Source organism: Dipodomys ordii, unplaced genomic scaffold (assembly GCF_000151885.1).
Source record: "Dipodomys ordii isolate 6190 unplaced genomic scaffold, Dord_2.0 Scaffold14, whole genome shotgun sequence".
NCBI classification, from domain to species: Eukaryota; Metazoa; Chordata; class Mammalia; order Rodentia; family Heteromyidae; genus Dipodomys; species Dipodomys ordii.
In genome coordinates, this window is record NW_012267230.1 from 12,167,765 (window position 1) to 12,187,002 (window position 19,238).

The 19,238-nt window shown below is 48.7% G+C and overlaps 1 protein-coding gene across 9 annotated transcripts in view; it reads right to left on the reverse strand.

Moving 5' to 3' along the window:
* Window positions 1-19,238, reverse strand: part of Rbfox1 (RNA binding protein, fox-1 homolog (C. elegans) 1) — a 268,086-nt gene that overhangs the window by 99,548 nt on the left and 149,300 nt on the right. For 8 of the 9 annotated variants that reach the window (XM_013011366.1, XM_013011363.1, XM_013011364.1 and 5 more), the window contains one exon: window positions 457-600. In XM_013011366.1, coding sequence (XP_012866820.1) covers window positions 457-600 — 144 coding nt within the window. The remainder of the gene's footprint in view (window positions 1-456; window positions 601-19,238) is intronic. The other variant, XM_013011371.1, reaches the window with a different exon arrangement.

The window sequence follows — 19,238 nt, forward strand, 5'->3', positions numbered from 1 at the left end:
CCCTCTGACCTATAAAGCAATCTGTAGAGTTTTGTTGCTGTTCTAGGGGTGCTTTGTGTTTTTCTGCTATGCTTCATGCAGAAGCAGTCTCTCACTATGGCTGTCAGACACAGTGCCTGGGAAAGAGGCTGGAGTGGAGGAATATGGAGAGGCTGAGCGAGCAACAACTCCCAGGGTGTATTTCAGCTGTGACCTGGGGAGTCCCCTCCCCACTGGTTTTGATCATCATTTGGATTTAGCAACAGGTCATCTAGGAGTTTTTTTTTGCCACTCGCCATTCAAATCAACTTCCTAGAAGATGTCCATTTGGGAACACAGAAACCCAGGAGGCCTTATTACCAGATTACCATAAAGAAGCCCTGCTGACAAAACGTCCACAGACGCGGCAGGAACATTTCACCTTTGACGACGTGGCTTCCGAGGCAGGGAGGCTCTAAGGGGAGAGGCTGTACTTACACCAAACATTTGTCGGAGGTCAGGATCTCGGAACCGGAAGGGGATGTTGGACACATGCAGCCTCTTGGGCTGAGACTTGTTTTCCGTGTTTTCGGAAGGTTGTGTCTGAGGCTGACCGTCTGTTGGTACGGCATCGTCTGTCTGCTAAAGGAACAAGAAGAAAGCAGAGAGGCTCTTAGTCCACGCCAAGATGCACCTTTGCTGCCCCGAGAAAGAGAAAATGCCTGAAGAAAGGGATAAGGGGAAGAAATGCAAGAGCCATTCCTTCCCTCACTCAACAATATTTGTTTCCCCACCTCTGCAGCATGAGTGTACAACCCGGAGCTGAGATGTCGTAGTAAACAACATAGGCAGAAATCAGTGCTCTGTAGACACACTAAAAATTCCACAGGAAAGCATGAAGAGAGGAAAGGTATGGAGGAGAAAGCAGTCATGATATTCCATGTACATCCTATGAAACCAGGAAAATGGAGGGGAAGGGAGGGCTTGGGGGAGATGGGGGTGGGGGGGAATGATCAAGGGGTAGCTTTGATCAAGATGCATTGTATTGTTGAATTTTAACCCCTCTGACAACTACTTAAAAAAGAATCAACATACAATCTAAAAACCCTACCATAAATAAATGCAGAGTTGAAAGTCAGCAATGATAAGAATTGTGAAGACCAATAAACCCAAGGAAGAGATCTAGAAGGTGCTGTGCTGGGAGGTGAAAGACTCAGCTACAAGATAGCAATGACTCGGAACTGGTGGCTCATGTCTGTAATCTTAGCAGCTCAGGGGGCTGAGATCTGAGGATCTGGTTGTCACCAGCCCTGGTAGACAAATCAGAGAGACTTCTATCTCCAATTAACAAGCCAAAAGCTGACATGGAGGAGCAATAAAGCAAAGTGAGGAATTTAGGACCTGAGTGTTAGGACCTGAGTTCAAGCCTTTGTGCACACACACACACACACACAGATTTATTAAAGTTAAACAGTACAGTTCTTAGTCAACACTGCTCAGATTCTTCAGATATGTATACATCATTACTGAGCCTGTACAAATAATAGTACTAACAACAGTTTCAAAAAAGCTCTGAAAAGGCCCTATGGGGTTCTGTAGTTCAAGGAGTCAGCTGATTGGCTTAACTTTTGGAAGGGTTTTAAACTTAGTTTCTTAATTGTGCAGATCCGTCCTGTCCACCCCTGTTGACTGCATTTGGCAGTTTAAATTTAAATGGATTAAAATTTAATTATGTGTAAAATTTGCTTATGTGCATTAGCTTGCATTTCAAGTGTGTGATAGCCACACAGTTAGTGCTTCTGTATTTGACTGCATGGATCTAGAATATTTCTATTCTCTGCAGTAAACTTCTGCTGGGCCACATTGGTGTGGCGGATTGGATGTTATTATCAGCATCTTGTACGACCCTGCCCTGTCCTCCCCCACACAGAAAGGAAGCCTTGTCACTGTAGCTGCACTGACACCAATCTCTAGCACTAGCTCTCTCTAAATAGACAGGAACAAGAGGGAAGGTCACCAACCCATAGAGGCGGCCATCTTGGAAATACTTCCTTTCTTCAGACCTTTTCTTTGTAATTCATCCACCCTGCCTCTAGGTGACAGTAGATGTGCCAGCCTGGTCAGATTCCTGCTGCTTTGAAACAAAGATGGCGTCTGTGTCCAAGCCTATCAGATTTATGAACAACAACAGCAACAAGAATCATCCTCACTTACTTATAAGCAATTTAGAAGCACATAACGGAGACCAAGCTATCAAGGCAGGCAGCCAGGTGTGAAATAATACAACCTTAGAGGAGACAGTCTTACCAAGTGAAACAAAAAAGCAACACCCCGATTACAGGGCACAATTAGCAATTTTCTCATCACCCTTTGCATGTGCCGGAAGATTTCCTTTGCGTTTTTCAACACACCCAGAATTGCATTTGGGAGTCCGGACCTCCCCCCCCAGTGGTTCACACACCCTTCTTGCAATATTAGAAACCCAGTTCTGAGGACCTCTTCAGCTTTCAAATACAATATTGCTATGACATCTCTCCTGCCATGTTTTTGCTGACACTGAGGAGTGAGCAGGAAGAAGAACCTTCTTCTAGAAGGTTCCCACTTCCCAGGTGAGTGGAAGAGGTAGCAAAAGACAGTGGCAATGCCCACAGGTAGTCTTTGTGACACCAGCAAGACAAATGAATCACAGAGGGACAAGCAGCCTCAGGTCCCAGGTAAAAAGTGCAAACTGGGTGCTCCAAGGCAAACCAGTTCTGGGCATTAGGTCTTAGGCAAAAGGCTGGGAAGGAACAGAGAAGGCTGGAGTGTGCCAAGAGAACAAAGCATGCACGAAGAGGCTGAGATGCTAGATGGCAATCCAGGGCAGTCTGTGTAGACAGCAGGGTTGACAGTCAGAGGGGACATCAGGAACTATGGGAAGGAGAATAGACTACAGAAATGTGGGTGTTGGGGACGGGAGGGCCGTGGATGCAAAACCAGAGATTGACCTTCCAAAAAGCTGTGAGGAGCCACAAGTTATGACTAGCATGGAACACAATATTACATGTCTGTTAAGTGACTGGCTGATGTGCTACATGAGTGAGTGAATGAATGAATGAATGAATGAATGGAGCCGATGAATAAAGTGAAATAGCAATCCAGCAACCTTCGATGACACTGGAGGAGCACTGTAATCCTGAGATCTAAACAGAACAGAGACTGTGTTTTCCTTCGCTGTGAGAACAGGTTATCACAGCTAAAACACACCCTGCGTTTTGACAGCATGTCACTTCTCATTGCCTCTGGTACCTGACCAGGAGGCTGTAATTTGCATAAGCAATAGCTAAGACCCTGAGCTTCCTGCTCATTTTTCTAGCCTGCGAAAAGTTGCTGCTTGAATGCAAAAAAATTAAAACGAGGCCTTCCTGATTCCAAGAAAGGGACTTAGATTTGGATTTGTGTACAACTGTGGAATGTTTCAGTTTAATAAACCTAATTAGGAATTACAGAGATTATGATTAAACATATTAAGTGATTAATAGCATTATGCCGCTCATGTGAAAATTAAAATTAATCATCTCCAGTAAAACAGGACTTTGGAGAAATCTTTGAGTTGTTTCTTCTGATATATAATGCTTAATTAATCATTCTGTAGTATGTACATTTATATACAAACACCCACAAACAACTGTTGTTATACATATATAGCTGTAAAAACACAGAACATTCTCAAACCGTTTCAGAAAGCTGAGCCTTCACATGGATAGACAAGAGGGCAAACAGCAGCCTGAATGGATTGAGAGGGATAGAAAAATGAATCTTTCAAACTAAGCATGCTTGTGCGTGAGGCTGTTTGAAGAACCAGGGTTACTGAATCACATAAGTCCTGCATATGAGTTCACCTCCACCAAGTCCTCATTTCAGGCAAGTCAGTTTACCCACTCTGAACCTCAGTTTACTTATTTGTAAAAGAACAATGATGGCAGAAATTCTATAACCTTGGGAATAGGGTCAGATGTAGCAAGAAGTTTATACTGCCCGGTGGCTACCACAGAGCCATGAACCAGAGGAGTTTAGAAGCATTAGTTCTTCTTACAAATGTCATTTCTTTCTTTTACCATTTCCCTGGGGGCTTTCTGGGAGAAAACATATTCCAAATAGACTTGTGTCTGTAAGGCCTTGGTACAGGTAGGATCTGGAATGGTCTGTTGCCGGCCTTGGTTGCTTTGAGCTGTGGTAGAACTTCGAAGAGGAAGGTTGAATGGTGGGAAGTGAGATCATTGGAAATCCTCCTCCAAAGGGTCTCCCCGGTCTTCCTTTCTCTCGTTGCTTCCTGGCCACCATGAGGTAAACAGATCTCATCATCATCTCCCAGCCACCTCTTTATAAATTAAGAATCCCAGGTTTTGTGTTAGCTTGGCAGGAAGCTAGCTGTCTCTTGTTTTTGTCTCCTGACAGATCATCATAAATTGGGGGGCTTAAAAAAAAAGAAAGCCAAAACCCAAACCAGAACTTTCTCTACTCAACAGTTATGGAGGCAAAGGTCCACGACGACCACAAAACCTGAATTGTCTTGCCAGTGACCGGAGACTACAGAAAATTCCTTACTTGCCTCTGGTAGCTGCCTCTGATGGTTCTGGGCCTCCTCTGCCTTGGCAGGAATGGCTTGTCTCTGATCTGAGTCCCTCTCTCCCTGTGACCGAATTCCTGGGGTGTGTCTGACTCAAATGTGCCTCTAGTTTCTCTTCTCCTTAGGAGACCAAGTCATTATATTTAGCGCTCATCCTAAACTCAGGATCATCTTGACTCATGACACTTAACTACATCTTCAGTGAAGTTTTTAATCAAACCAAACAGGTCACGTTCACTAGTTCACTAATGGTTCCTATGGGTTAGAACACAGACATGGTTTTGGGAACCACCCATCTAATCCTCTATAATCAAAACACCAGAAGCTCATGTGGTACCAGTTATCAAAGAGTGTCTGGCCTCCAACCCAACTGGCTTCAGGAACACAACCACTAGAAGTAGGTAAAATGTCCCACCCCGAGCTGGCCCAAGATCTTATTTGTCCACAGAAACTCCTGTAGTAAGAGTCCAGGAACACAGAGGTGACTGAATCTTCTCACCTTTCTCAGCCCAGGCTTGGTCATTTTGCCTTTCTACATTTGGCCACGAGCACAGAGTAGCTGGTAGCTCTAAGCTGGGCTAGAAAGCTCTTCCCCAGCTTCCAGAAAGAAACGTCTCTCATACTCCATATCTGTCTTTGCAGATTCACAAGGTGATCATCATTATTTTGGGCAGCGTTAATAACTATTTGCTTTTGCTCTCCAGTTCTCAGGCCCTTAGATATGAGCAGCTCTGGGATGCAGCCTTCCCATTAGGCGGGGAAGCCCATGGGGTCTCGTGGTAACGGAGGCTCCATTAACCCCAAGGGGCTCCTTCCCAGGCAGCACTGGGCAGAGATTTTCAATAAGCTCATTAAGACCCCAATGGCAGCTCCTATGCCAGCCTACTGTGATGGCCTTATTAGGAGACGGGGTGTTTGCCGCAGCATTTTTCTTAATAAACAAACTCCCCAGGGGTAGCGGCCCAGGTTATAAATGTTAAGAAAAACACCACCGGCACTTTAATCTCTTGAAGATCGCTTAGTGCTTTCACAAAGACCTTAATAAAGATCTGCAGGGCTCCCTTTGCTATAATCGTCCTAATTCAATGAATAGCTCTGAGCAACCCACAGCTAATCCCAGTAAAATTGGATTTTCATATCGACCAATCCGGAGATTGGATTTTCATATCGACCAATCCAGAGGTGGCTATTTGAGAGAATACACACAGCCATGCAGAAATACGGATCTCTCCCGATTCTGTCCCCCCCCCGCCCCCATTGCCTTTGTAGGCTAGGAGACATTGAGGGGGCCTACCTTGAGATCAGTAGATGCGGAACCCACCTGCCCGGCAGCACTGTGGGAGGAGGACGGGGCAGTGGGCGTAGAAGGTAAGGAATCGTTATGTCTAAACCTCTCTGAGCTAGGACAATACCATCACTTACTGGTCTGGGCACTTGAACCCTTTGGAGCCCCAGTCTTCCCAGATAAGAGGCAGCCCTCACAGGGCTGTCTCTGGTCAGTCTAGAGCCGGGGATGAGGGAGTGAAGCATGGTGGCTCCAAACCTAGGGAGTATACCACAAAGCTGTCAACCAAACCTAGAAGCTAGAGAGTCATTAGGAGACGCCCAAACAGCAAGTTCAGGAGAATTCAGCCCAACGCAACAGAACAACGCACACACTCACTGGACACCGACTGATCGGTGTCTCTCATTTCTACCTGTCACCAGTGCAACACGGACTTTTATGTTTTCTCTCTTGCTAAGGCTCTGAGAACCTGCGTCTGCTGGACACACGTGGCTTGTGAGCTCAGTGTGGATCCTGGCTTTTTTAATGGGAAATCCGTCCTCTGTGTTGAGACTCGGAACACACTCAGTTCCAAACACCCGTCAATCAGGCCACCTGGATCACGGAGGGCCCCATCACCCAAGTCATCGCTGCTTACATCGAAGGAAAAGTTCCGTCGAGTGAAAAATGCAGCCTCTCGTCACAAGAAACCGCCCACAGTTTGAGCACTCAGTGGGCAACAGACCCCGCAAGGGTACTTACTCCCTGCAGCAGGGCGGTGTCTACTTAATATGACAAAGGACGAAGCAGGGTTCAGAGAGCAGCCAGGCTGCTGCTGCCCTGAGCACAGCATGAGCAGCTTTTCCTGGGTGACGTGTGTGAGGCACCAGCCTTGGAGAGATGGGCTATGAAGTAGCCTTGAGCATAGAGGAGAAGGAATGAGAGAAAACCACCAGCAACGGATCCCAGATTGAAGAGCCAACCTGCGGGCTGCGACTCATTTCATCTGGTGACGCCCCTTGGCGCCAGCCTTCAACTTCAGCCTGTCGCAGCCCTCAGCGTCCGCCGGCTTCAACTGCAGCCCCCACAGCTGCCACGTCAACCCGTGCCGGCCTCCAAGGGCCACCTGCGCCAGCTCCGGCCGAAAGTTTTCTTGACCGAAAATTCTGTTGGACCCCAGTGCTTCAGACAGTGTGTGTGACATGTAATGGATGTGGTAAGGGGCAAGGGGACAGATAACCGAGAGAACAGATTCCAGGAGGAGGAAAGTAGAGAAGGCCAGACAGAGAAAGAACTGTCCCCGCAACAATGACGGAGGCTGAACATTGCACTCACACTCCAAGTGATCGATCCTTCGGTCCTTCCTCCCTTCCCTTCCCTCCCTTCCTTCCTTCCCTCCCTCCCCTTCCCTTCCCCCTTCCCGTCCTCCTTCCCTTCCTTCCCTTCCCTTTGCTTCCCTCACAAACTTTCCTGCCCCAGCTGGCTTTGAACTGCAATGCTCAGAGCCCAGCCTCCGGAGTAGCTGCTATTACAGGGGGAGTCACTGGTGCCCGGCCAGTTGTGATTCCCGTTGCTGCTATTATTGGTAATCATTTCACGGGATTTCCCTTCATCCTATGTTGACATGTTTCTTTCCCTTGCCTTTTTAACGAACATAAAGTGGTAGTCCCATTGTGATTTTTTCCCCATGTATTCGTGTGACACACTGGGATCAAATTCGCTCTGTTCTGCTTCCTCGCTCCTCTTCCTCACTTCTCAAGTTAGTTCTGTGTGTGTGTGTGTGTGTGTGTGTGTGTGTGTGCGTGCGTGTGCACACTGAAGGTTTCAGGGAAACCGTGGACCCCTCAGCCTAAGGAGAAAGGCATGCACGTTTAAATGTTGCATATACCTTCAGGAACTCTCTATAGGATGATGGAGAGATACCCGTGGGCGTGGGTCAGGGTGACAGTGAAAGGTTATCTGGTGTCATCCTAGCCTGAGTTAAGAAAAATGGCCACTGGCTGTCAGTGCTGAAGATGAACGCCACCTTGGGATGGCTGCTTATCAGCAAGATGCAGACCTGGATCAAGGGTTAGTGGTGGAGGACTTGCCAGACAACCTTGTAGGGGCAGAGTATCTTCTCTAGAGGTTTCCCTGGCTTGGCCTACTGAATTCCCTATACTCTTGAAACCCAAGGCTCAGCAAGGTTGTGTAGGCTATCCAAACTTACCCAGCTAGGGCAAGACAGACCTCCGGGATCCCTGTCTTCATACCTTGGACTCCCATGCCGCAGCGGCTGTCCAAGGCGCAGGTGAAGATGGGCCTGGAACACTTAAGGACAGGGCTAGAGACCACAGAGCGTATACCAGGCAATGAAGCCTCTCTGCACCACTAAGGGCTGGGCTCTAGATCTGGACCAGAGTCAAAGGGATGAGGATATTGGATCAGAACCCACGGACCAACCGCCGAACACCGGACAGGCACTGCCAACGCCTCCTGCCAACGTCGCTGGGGTTAAACTCTAATTTATCAGAGTAACTTTGAGTTGACTTCTCTGTCCTTTGCATAGAATGCAGACAAGGCGAGGAGGGGGAGGGAGGTGTTCACAGGGGGGAGGAGATGGGGTTCCGGGCAGAGTGGTTTCGCTGACGCTGAACACGGAGAGAGGAGTGGATAAAATCATGCGTGCCACGTTGATGCCAAACCCTGCGCTGCGAGACATGGCAATCCAGCCAAGGCAAGTTTAAGTCTGCCGGCTAGAATGCAGTAAAGAGCTCGGTGAATCTTTCCTGGATCGTTCTAGAAGATCTCTTCAGATCCGGCTTCTTTCCTCATGAGCTCCTCCTTCTAACCCAAACCCAGTCCTGCCTTCCCGATATGGAGTCCCAGCCTTCAACACAACACAACTAATTTCTCCACACCAGCCTGGAGAGGAGACGCGGTATCTCTCCTCCCCTACCTGCTTTCCTCCCCTCCGTACGCACCACCACCACCATTCCTGGAGATGAAGAAGAAGTACTTCTGAACACACAGCTTCACTTATCAAGATATTTCTGAGAGAGAGAGAGAGAGAAAGGGAGAGAGAGGGGAGAGGGAGAGAGAGGGGAGAGGGAGAGAGAGAGAGAGAGAAAGGGAGAGAGGGGAGAGGGGGGAGAGAGCAGTAGCGGGAGAGGGAGGCGGAGGGAGAGAGAGAGAGAGCACTTCGAGTGTCTTAAAGGCACGATTTGATTAAGTTGACAATATTATTTGAGCAATGGTTGAATACCCACTGTGATGCACTTTGGGCCAAATTGATTGGTGTAACAAACACTTGCTCCGTCTCCCCTCGCAGTCTGAATAGTGGTTGTGATGTAACCAGTTATGCTGGGCACCAAGCAAGCGCACAGAGTCCACAGGCTCGCCCCTCTCCCTTTGCCCTCTCTCTCTCTCCCTCCTTCTCTCCCTTCCTCTCCCTCCCTCCCTCCCATACCCTCTCTCTTTCTCCACATCTGCAGATGGCAGTAAGGACACACCCTGGGGCTGGCATAATTCAATACATTGTACGATACGCTCAGAAAATAGTATCACAACACGCTGCAATATACCTATTTGATTTGATTTGTAAACCTGATAAAAAAAATAAGCGATTGAGAGAAGTTCAGGAGAATATCTGTGTGTGTGTGTGTGTGTGTGTGTGTGTCTTCTAAGCAAAACTCTATCTAGAATGTGTGTAGAGCACACAAATGGAAGGGGTGAACCGGAGCACAGAGAAAGCCATGCATACTAAGTCACCTCCCTATCCAGCATTAGACAATATTGCCCATTTCCCCCTTTAACACGAAGAAGCGAGCGTGTGCAAAGTTATTTTCCATTAGAAAAAGTATAATGGGTAAAGCCCGGGGAATATGAATTAAAACTCACATCTAGAGATTGTTTCATGTTTGTTTGTTTTTTCCTCTGCTCTCCCAATCCAACTTCAAAACCGGGGCTGTACAGAGACAGCCCGGCTTCCAGCCTTTTCATTTTATCTCTCTCTAGGCAAACAAATAAGTTAATCGCACAGCTTTGGATGGAGTGAATGCTGCATTCCTGGCACCTCCAGAGCTTGCGGCGGCCCAGGTGATGTAGATTTAAGGAAGAACTGCAGTGTAGCTCCCTCTGCAAAAATCAACGCGCTGTTCCACTCCAACGCAGAAAGCCTCCAGAAGGAAAGGCGGGAGGGGCCGCCGGAGCCCAGGCCACATTGCTTTGCTATTTCTCCTTCTTTGAGAATGGAGAGGGAGCAGGGGAGTAGGCAGGGACTGGGTGCACCGGTAAGAGTCATGAGCTGTGAGGAGCATGCGCCTTGTCGGCCAGCTGACACAGACTGATGGCTGGTACCACACACATTGATTTCGCACAAATTAGAAGGCAAGGGGCTTGTGGTTCCTGCTGAGGATTTTTTTTTTTGTCAGTGGTGGGACTTGAACTCAGGACCTGGGTGCTGTCCCTGAGCTTGTTCACTGAGGGCTAGTGCTCTACCACTTGGAGCCACCACTATACATCCGGTTTTCTGGTGGTTCATTGGAGATCAGAGTCTCAAGAGGACTTTCCTGCCCCGGCTGGCTTTGAGCCATGATCCTGAAATCTCAGCCATCTGAGTAGCTGACAGGCGTGAGCCACTAGTGCCCAGCCTGAAGGCTTTTTCTGGCTTGCAGGTAGATGCCTTCCCGTGAGTGCTCATGGTCAAAGACAGGACCGCCCCGGCCACCTGACTTCCGGCTACACAGATCCTACAGTTCCTCCATGGAGGCCCCACACTCATTACCTATCTCTCCCAAACCAATTCCCTCCCAAAGTCACCATCTTCAGACAGCATGGCACAGGGGCAGGGCGGGGGGAGGGGGGAGGAAGGAAGCAACCAATGGCTTTGGGCGAAGTCAGGGCAGGGCCATGATAACAGAGCCTGTAACCCTGGGGAGTAAAGGAGAATGCTTGTTCCAAAGAGAGACAGGGGTTTCATTCACACACACACACAACTTTGCAAGTGCATTAACTAAGCATCTACTACGTGCCAGAGAACCCTGCAGCCCCCCCGTATCTGCTTATCAGAGAGGATGACACTGGAAGCACTTTCTCTGCTGCTCCCTGTTCTAAAGGTGATCACAACTGCAATAACACCACTGTGCGTGCGTGTGTGCGTGCGTGCGTGCGTCCTGGAATCCAAACTACTCAAGTGTGAATCCAACTCCATGCCTGCCTAGCTGGGTAGCTCTAGTCGCTCCTGGTCTCTAGGCCTCCACTGACAGAACAGGATCATTACAAGCACCGACACCAGCTCCGTTGGACCCATGGTGCAGGGCACTGCTCCTAGCCCAGGAATGCCAGCATACCCCCTAATCCCCCCGTACCCCCAGCTAACCAGAGGCACACCCCAAGCACACCCCAGAATCCTCTCATAGCTTCACGCTCTCTTGTCCATGTTGACCCCTTCCAAACCAAACGGGAGACGGACGGTTCTCCAGAGAGAGACAGACAGAGAGCTTCTGAAAGGGGGCAGGGCCTCGCCCTCTCCAGGGCCAAGAGGCTCTCCCGAAGATCTCTCTCCTCTCACCCCCAAACCTCTTGGCTTCTCCTCTTCCTTTCTTCTCCCTGCCTTCTTCTCCTTTCCTCTCCCCGCCTTTTCTATTTCCAAGCCCCCTACTGCACGCAGAAACCAAGCTCACCTCAAACTTCAATATTTAAAAAACAGACCTGGACCGTTGGTACGGATTCCCCCAATCTCACCCAGACTGCTCCCTTCCTTTCCGGTAGGATGCAAGGTTCTACAGAACCAAATGGCAGCTCTCTGCATGGTGTGCATTCTCCAGGCCCATGGAGATGGCCCAGAGCACAGCTCAGTGGCAGAGCAGGAGAGAAACTTCAGATGAAAACCATCGCAGGAAGATCTATGGGGCTTTCCTTACTATGTACTTCTCTTTTTTTGTATAAATGCTTCAAAGAGACAAGTGTACTTGGTGCTTTGTTCCAGAGCTTAGTGGGATTTTTCCAATAGGTAGATTTAGCCTTTTCTATTTTTAAAGTCCAGCCATATAAGATCACACTTTTTGTTTCTCCAGTGCACAGAGCTATGGCTCTAGAAATGTGTTCTACCCCAGCCACTGGGCGAGCAGCCACTGGGCGAGCAGCCACTGGGCGAGCAGCCACTGGGCGAGCAGAGGCGGGGGGGTGGGGGGATGGAGGAGATCCTTAAAAGGATTCTATCTTGTGAGATGTTGGTGGCTTGTGTCTGGAATCCCAGCTACTCAGGAGGCTGAGATCTGGAGGCTCACAGTTCCAGTCTAGCCTGGGCAGAAAGGCTTATTAGACTTCAAGTCCAAAAATAACCCATACAAATCAGAGCTGGAGATGTGGGTAGGAAGTGGTAGAGCACCTGCCTACAAAGCAAGAAGTCCTGAGTTCAAATCTCAGTATCACCCAAAAGGAAAAAATATATAAATAATTCTCCTTCCATCCTCCTTCTTCCTCCTCCTCCTCCTCCTCCTCCTTCTTCTTGGGTTTTTATACGGTAGCTAGTTCAGGCTTGGGGTTTGGAAGTCTCCATTTTGCTAACTTCCCCAAGTATAGAAGGTTCTTGGCCCTGGGAACTCACCTTAGGCTGGCCACAAGATTCCATGGCAAAGCAAAGTCGATGCTCAGAGGAAATCCCCCAGGACTTGAGCTGGAAGCTGGATCTCTTATGTGTGCTGGGAAGCCTTGGGGTGCCCTTGATTTTGGGGAACTGCTCATCCCTCAACTGGAAAGCATCCTCCTTCCGGAAAACACTTCTGTCTTTAAGGTGGTGGGCGATGCTGGAGGATGGATGGGACTGAAATCAATGCAGACTTCTCCATAGACTTCTGCAGGCCCCAACCCTGGGCATCTCGACTATGTAAAAGTGGAGCTACGCGACGGCTTTGCCAGAATATCATCGCCACGTTGACCCCGTGGCGGACAGGAGACCCTGACGAGGAGGCCCGCGGCTGACTCTGAGGATTTCAGGGTCTCCACCTTCTCTACTGAACTGGAGATTATAAGGTGTTCTCCGCAACTTTGGGGTGTCTTTGCCCACACCCTCCGGGGTGTGGGAGGGAAGGGAGCTCCTCGTCCACAAGGGAATAGCATCACCATCTTCTTGACTGAGAGCAACCCCTCTCCATGGAAGGGTAAAAACATCAAGCTCAGAATCACAAGCGAGGCCATTTTACAAAAGGCTCCTAAGAAATTAACTCTCTTAAGAAGAGTTCGCAGTGGAGCTCATTTTGTGAGCATGCTCTGGGAAAGGAGGGCCAGCTCCATCGTCCAGGGGTGCGTGACACGATCCGCTGCTTCTATTCCTTCCACATGCCCTCTTCACACGGCCCCGGCACTGACTCAGAACTCCACGTGTCCCCAGCGCCACCAGTGTCCTCCCAGACCTGCGGAGGCCGGGCGCCAGCCCGTTCTGAGTGGACTGGAGTCCACCAGGGATGGACCGGGAGGCGGCTGAGGGGGCAGATCCATTCCTACACACTTGCTCAAGTGAACGTGGCGGCGGTGGCGCTGTGGCTCAAGGGAGCGTGTCAGCCTCGAGCGAAAATGCCAAGCGACCAGCCACCCATGGCGCACGCCTGTCATCCCGGCTACTCAGGAGGCTGAGATCTGAGGATCATGGATCATGCCAGGCTAGGAATTCAAGCCCCAGGACTGATATACAATGACTTTGAAGGAAAACCGTTTTTTGCATTTTTGAAATAATTCAATGGATGAAGGACTTACCAAGGAATACACAGAGACCCTACCCTCTCCCACCAGCTTCCTGTAATCCCGCCAGCCCCCCGACCCCCAGCTCTCCACAGAACATCTTTCTTTTGGTCCCAGGATGCAATGCAGGATCTCAGGTTTGCACTTGCAGGGTTTGGGCCCTGATCCCATTGGAAATCAGGGAGATTTTAGAGGCATCCAACAAAGAAAGGGAATGCCTTTTGTGTCTACAACACTGCTAAGAGTATTAGTTATTATTATTATTTATTCTACTTTGATCTACAGTGAGAGCCAAGGGAACAGGAAAACTGCTAGAGTTGTAATTTAATGGAGGTCCACTGAATACCTCATGCTACCTGGAAGAGTAGTAAATGTAGTAGAGGACTACTAATTACCAGGCCTTCTATAAAGACCCAATGTTGTATAATTGGGAATTAATAAACAGGATACTTATGTCCTCGACTTTTATTACTGCGAATGCTAATTGTGTGTACTCCTTGGATTGATGAGACTCCTTTCTCCTTCACCACCAAGTATTTTCACCTTCTATTTTCTTCACTGCCTGAACTAATAGGCTTCCTTGAGTTAAGGAGGCCAATGCTGCAGGTTTGCTGTCAAGCACTTGGCTTTGGACCCGAAAAGAAAACAAAATTAGAAAGTTCAGCACCCGTAAAACAAAACAAAAATGCATTTGGGACCTGGCTAAGTGATGGGTGTTGGGTGCCTGGTATATAAAGAGGAGAGGCCAGGCTGGGCATAGTGGTGGATCCCTTTAATCCCAGCTACTAAGAAGTGGAGATCTGGAGGATCATGGCGCCAGGCCAGCCAAGCTAAAAAGTTAAGAGAGGCCTGATCTCAATACATAAGCTGGGCGTGCGGACGCAGGTCTAGCATCACAGCAGAAGTATGGGTCATGGCTGGCCCAGGTGAGAAGCAGGAGACTATGTTAAATAAAATAATACAAATGAAAAGAACCAACGCTGTAGCTCAAGGGGTAGAGCACCTGCCTAGCAAAAATCCCTGGCTGCAGAAAAGCTAAAATGAATTGCACAGAAGAGTGGTTCCCGGTGTGTGGCTCACCCTTCTGAACTCACGGGAGTTCAAAGCCAGCTGTTCATCTGAAGGATCGCGACGATGCTCCTATGACAACAAGTATACTTCAGGAAATTAAACAAAGAAATGGTATGAGTGATAGAGACTGAAGGAAGGGAGGGAGAAAGGAAGGGAGGGAGGGAGGGAAGGAGGGAGGAGGAAGGAAAGAGGGAGGGAAGGAAAGAGGGAGGGAAGGAGAGGAGGAAAGGAGGGAGGAAGGGAGGGAAGACAGGCAGAGAGGAGGGGAAGAAGAGAAGGAACAAGCACTTGCCATGTTCCTCCTGGAATATCTTATTTGTTTCGTGGATGGACAGGGAGGATTTGTCAGAGAATGCCTGACATTGACAAATAGGTGACACGAAAATAAATGGCCTCTGGAAACGCTGGCAACATTAATCCCATCAGGTCGTGAACTATGGATTTCTTCTCTTGGCTCCTGCAGCGCATATTAAGGATCAAGTTGAGGGCTCGGCTCAGACTCACCATTTAAAAAAAAGGAACGCATCATTGTCAATGAACGCTGACCTGGTGGTCACTCTCCGGCCACTGCAGAAGGCTCAGCCTGTGCCTTCTCCGGGGACAATTTATGCTCCACTGCACGCATCGGAGAGAGGTCGCCTGGCCTCTCTATCCGATTCTAAAGCCCGACAGCCCTATCTCCTCTAACCGTGCACGAATGTCCTCGATGCTAAGGCTTATGTAAGGAACAGTAGCTACTGACCAAAGCTCTCTCCAGACACCGAAATAAAGAAGCATTTGTGGGTATAAGAGGTAAAATTCCACTGTGCAAAGGGGAAAGATTCCAGACTCAGAAAAAGAGCAGATGCTCTGGGAACAAAGTAAAAGGATCAAGGTACAAAGTTTTATCTATTCCCTGCTGTGTAGATAGGGGATTAGCCACGGGGCGGTGGTGAGCTAGTGTCAGGCAGGTGGAATGAAAATCTCTGTGGCTGACTACCAGGGCACCAGACAGGATTGGGGGAGTCCAGGACGGAGATCCAGGGCGACAATGACCCCCCTGGGGTCTTCCACACCGTAAAAGGGCTGTGCTTCACCATCTTACCATGACAGAAGTAGTTCTTCTTGGCTCAGCCTTGCTTGACCAACCACCAAGGAAGTGTATGTTGGTTGTAAAAGAAAAAAAAAAAAGGAAAAGAAAATGGCTCCTGCCGATTTCTATTTCCTTATGGCCTCCCTCCTGCTACAGTTCCCGACGTGGGGAACTGTGCGTGCAAGCAGCTCTCTTTAGACTGTCTCCCCACCCTTGGATCCACCACCCTTCTACATCCTGATGGTCTAGGTTAGGATCCTCTTTAATGCCTTTTTGTGCGAAGCATTTCTGGTATTCTAAAACTTACCCCCAGGATGTTTACTTGTCCATTCTCTCTACTTCCAAACCACTGCGAGCTTGGCAGGTTCTTATCCAATGCCCTCATTATCTCTCTCAGTAGCTGCTCCAAGTAATGGCTCCTGAAGGCCTGAACCCCTATGCAGACCCCATCCTTTGCCCCTCCAGGCCCTGGGCTGGGAATACTGCCGTTCTCCTCATTCCGTTTTCCTCCTCCTCATGCACCGTTCACTCCTAATCGGCTGACCAGCTTTCGGTTGTGATGTTTCCCATCATCTCCAGTCATCTGCAGGGGTTTTAAGTTCAACAATCCAGTGCAAGAGGCCAATGCATCTTAACCCACATCGCCCCTCCTGTCATTCCCCCCCATCTCTAACCCCTCCTCTCCCCCTCGATTTTCAGACTTCCGTTTTCGCAGATGGGCGCTGAGTGCTATGGCTGCCGGCCTCTTTTGTTCACTCCCTTTCAAATCAGCCATGGAAACCCAGTCCCGTTGTCTCCCTCGGGTCCCACAGCAGGAGCGCGGGGAGTATTTCGGAATTGGGGGAGAAGTGGGTCATCAAAGGAACTTAAGGAGAGGGTTCAAATCCAGGGGACACATGCCCGGAAACCCTGGGCTACCACATTTCCCAGGCTTCCGAATTCTATTAGGATAGAATTTAAAAAAATAATGGGAATTCCTTTTCTGAGCGCTGTTTGTTAACATGAAAAGCATCATTTAATTAAGGACTAATATAAGAGGCCCTGTAGAGTGGGTAATTTAATAATTCGGCCGTTTTACTTATACAGTGCCTCCGGGCTCCTTGTTAAAAATGCAAGAGACATCCAACGGGACGAGGTAGCTCAGCTACCACGGGCCTTCCGAGTGCTCTCAGATCATCGTGTCCCCGCGCCCAGGCCCTCCAGAGAGCCGTGGAAGCTGGCCTGTGTATCATCGTCATCCTGAACGGACAACGTGACTGGAAGCCACGGGGACCCTGGCAACTTCCTTGCTGAGACAAGAAGAGTGTCCACCCTGAGGAAGGCCAGCTCCGTGCTGGTGGCTCTTGCCACCAGCTTCCAGACACGAAGGTGGCTTCCCACGAGCGATCACTCCATTCCCAACTCGCTCATCACCCACGGGTCTCTAATTTCCAGGTGATATCAGAGTCTCCCATCACATCTGCCGCTTCCTCTCTGCTGGCCGCTGGTCGGCTCACTGGCCTGGGACCTAAGACCCAGGGGGAGCCTGTGACATGGTAGCATTGCATGCAGATGACCCAGCGGGGACTCTGCTCTTTGTGACATGTCAGGTGAAGGAAGAGACTGAGGAAGGAAGCAGGGCCAGCCAGAGGAAAAAGTACTCCCTTGTCTGTACCTGAGACCTAGTTCAAGGGCACAGGGTCCACTGTGTTCATCTCAACCATCCGAGGGCTTGCCACCACACTTGGGTGCCATTTAACAATGACTCACTGGGAGATGGACCGGTGAAGAACACCGGGGTCCATTCCAGAATGTTGTTTCACAAGGTGAACAGAACAAATGGCTCACCACATGTGCCTCCCGCTTATTTCTGTGTGATGGAGCGTGTTCTTTTATAACTGGACCAGAACCGTCAAGACGTCAACAGATGTGGGCAGACACAGGGATGGGCTGAGCCAAGTATATCCTTGCTGGCAGGGGATGTGTTCCATTACCAAAGAGGTAAAGCCAAATGGCATGCAACAGGTGCATCCACCATTCTGTCAAGGTTGGGTGTATGTGGGGAGGGAGGTGTACTCCCAGGAAAGCTGACTGTGTACTTTAAATGCAGATGCCCTGTACATTCTTTAATCACAGTTACACCAACGCCATTGCCAACATCACACCAACCAAGCCAAGTGCACCAACAACTAGAAATGATACCCATTTCCAACTGAATTTAAAAAAAAAAGAAAATCAAATGAATACCCCAAATTGCAAACTTCAAAACAAATCAAAGGGAAACATAAAAACAATTTAGAACCTGAATTTTCTCAAATGCCTACGCATTCTAATGGTGAAAACTGTCTGTTAGGCCCACCCACCTCCAGCCAGCCCGAAGGGAAGTTCCTGTTCAGACGGTGGTAAGGATTATTTGCTATTTATTCTTTTAATTCAATAAATTATCTGGGTCTTTTTAAGTATCCCTAGCTTGCAAAAGAGATTAGGAGTTCAGTCAAAGCCACTAATCATTTCCCTTCTTTTCTTTTCTTTCTTTTTGGCATTTAACAAAGGGCAAGGTGCTAACTTCATAAATTATGTTTGTTGCCGTGGCGGGGTCCACCGACACAATTATGCACTTGTTGAGTTAGTAGCCACTCAGAAGCGGGCTTTGTAACTCAACACACTTCACTCTGAAAGGTGCTAATGCATCATTATGATCTAGCAGGTTGCCTGCTGAATTTTACAGCATTGCATACTACATTAACCTTTGGTACCACCAATATTTATGATCTTATAAGAAAGTATTTATCAAGCTGAAAGCCAATATGCAGCGCCCGTGTTAAAGCCAGAGCTGCTCAGAAGCCATTACCACTCCTTTCTTCAGGCATTTTAAATCACTTGGAGATAATGCTTTGTCCTGGAGAGAAAGAGAATGGGAGAGAGAGGGGAGAGAGAGAGAGGGGGGAGAGAGAGAGGGGGGAGAGAGAAGGGAGAGATACAGAGAGAGACAGAGAGGAGAGAGGAGTGGGGGGGGGGAGAACCGGGTCACTCCAAGCAGGCTTGGAAGGAGTTTAAATAGGTGTAATCTTTCTAGAAGGTGATATTTTAGTTTTTATCTGACTATCAAAGACTTTTTTTAAAAAATGTGCATTTTTAACTCTCTGACCCAGCCGTTCCACTTCTGGGAATTTATCCTACAGAAACCCTCATGAAAATGTGCAGAGATGTGAGGAAGAGAATTCATCATCGAGGTATTTGCTACGGTGAAAAGTGGGAAATAGCTTAACAGTGTCCAACTGCACAGGACTGGCTAAATGAAAGACCCCACCGCCCCCAACCCCCTAGCAATGCGCAGCAGGCGAACACAGAGGCCATCAGAGAACAGAAACGGCAGCGCTGCAAAAAAGGTTCAAAGAATCAACACCACGCGGCCAGTGAATGACATGACAAAATGAGGGTGAATACTGTCCTTATCATTTGCTTAATGACATGTTTCTTTCCTACCTATAATGAGTAGAGTTGATCTGCATCATTTAAAAAAAAAAAGTCCTACGGGTTTGGCATGGTGGTTCATGTATGTAATG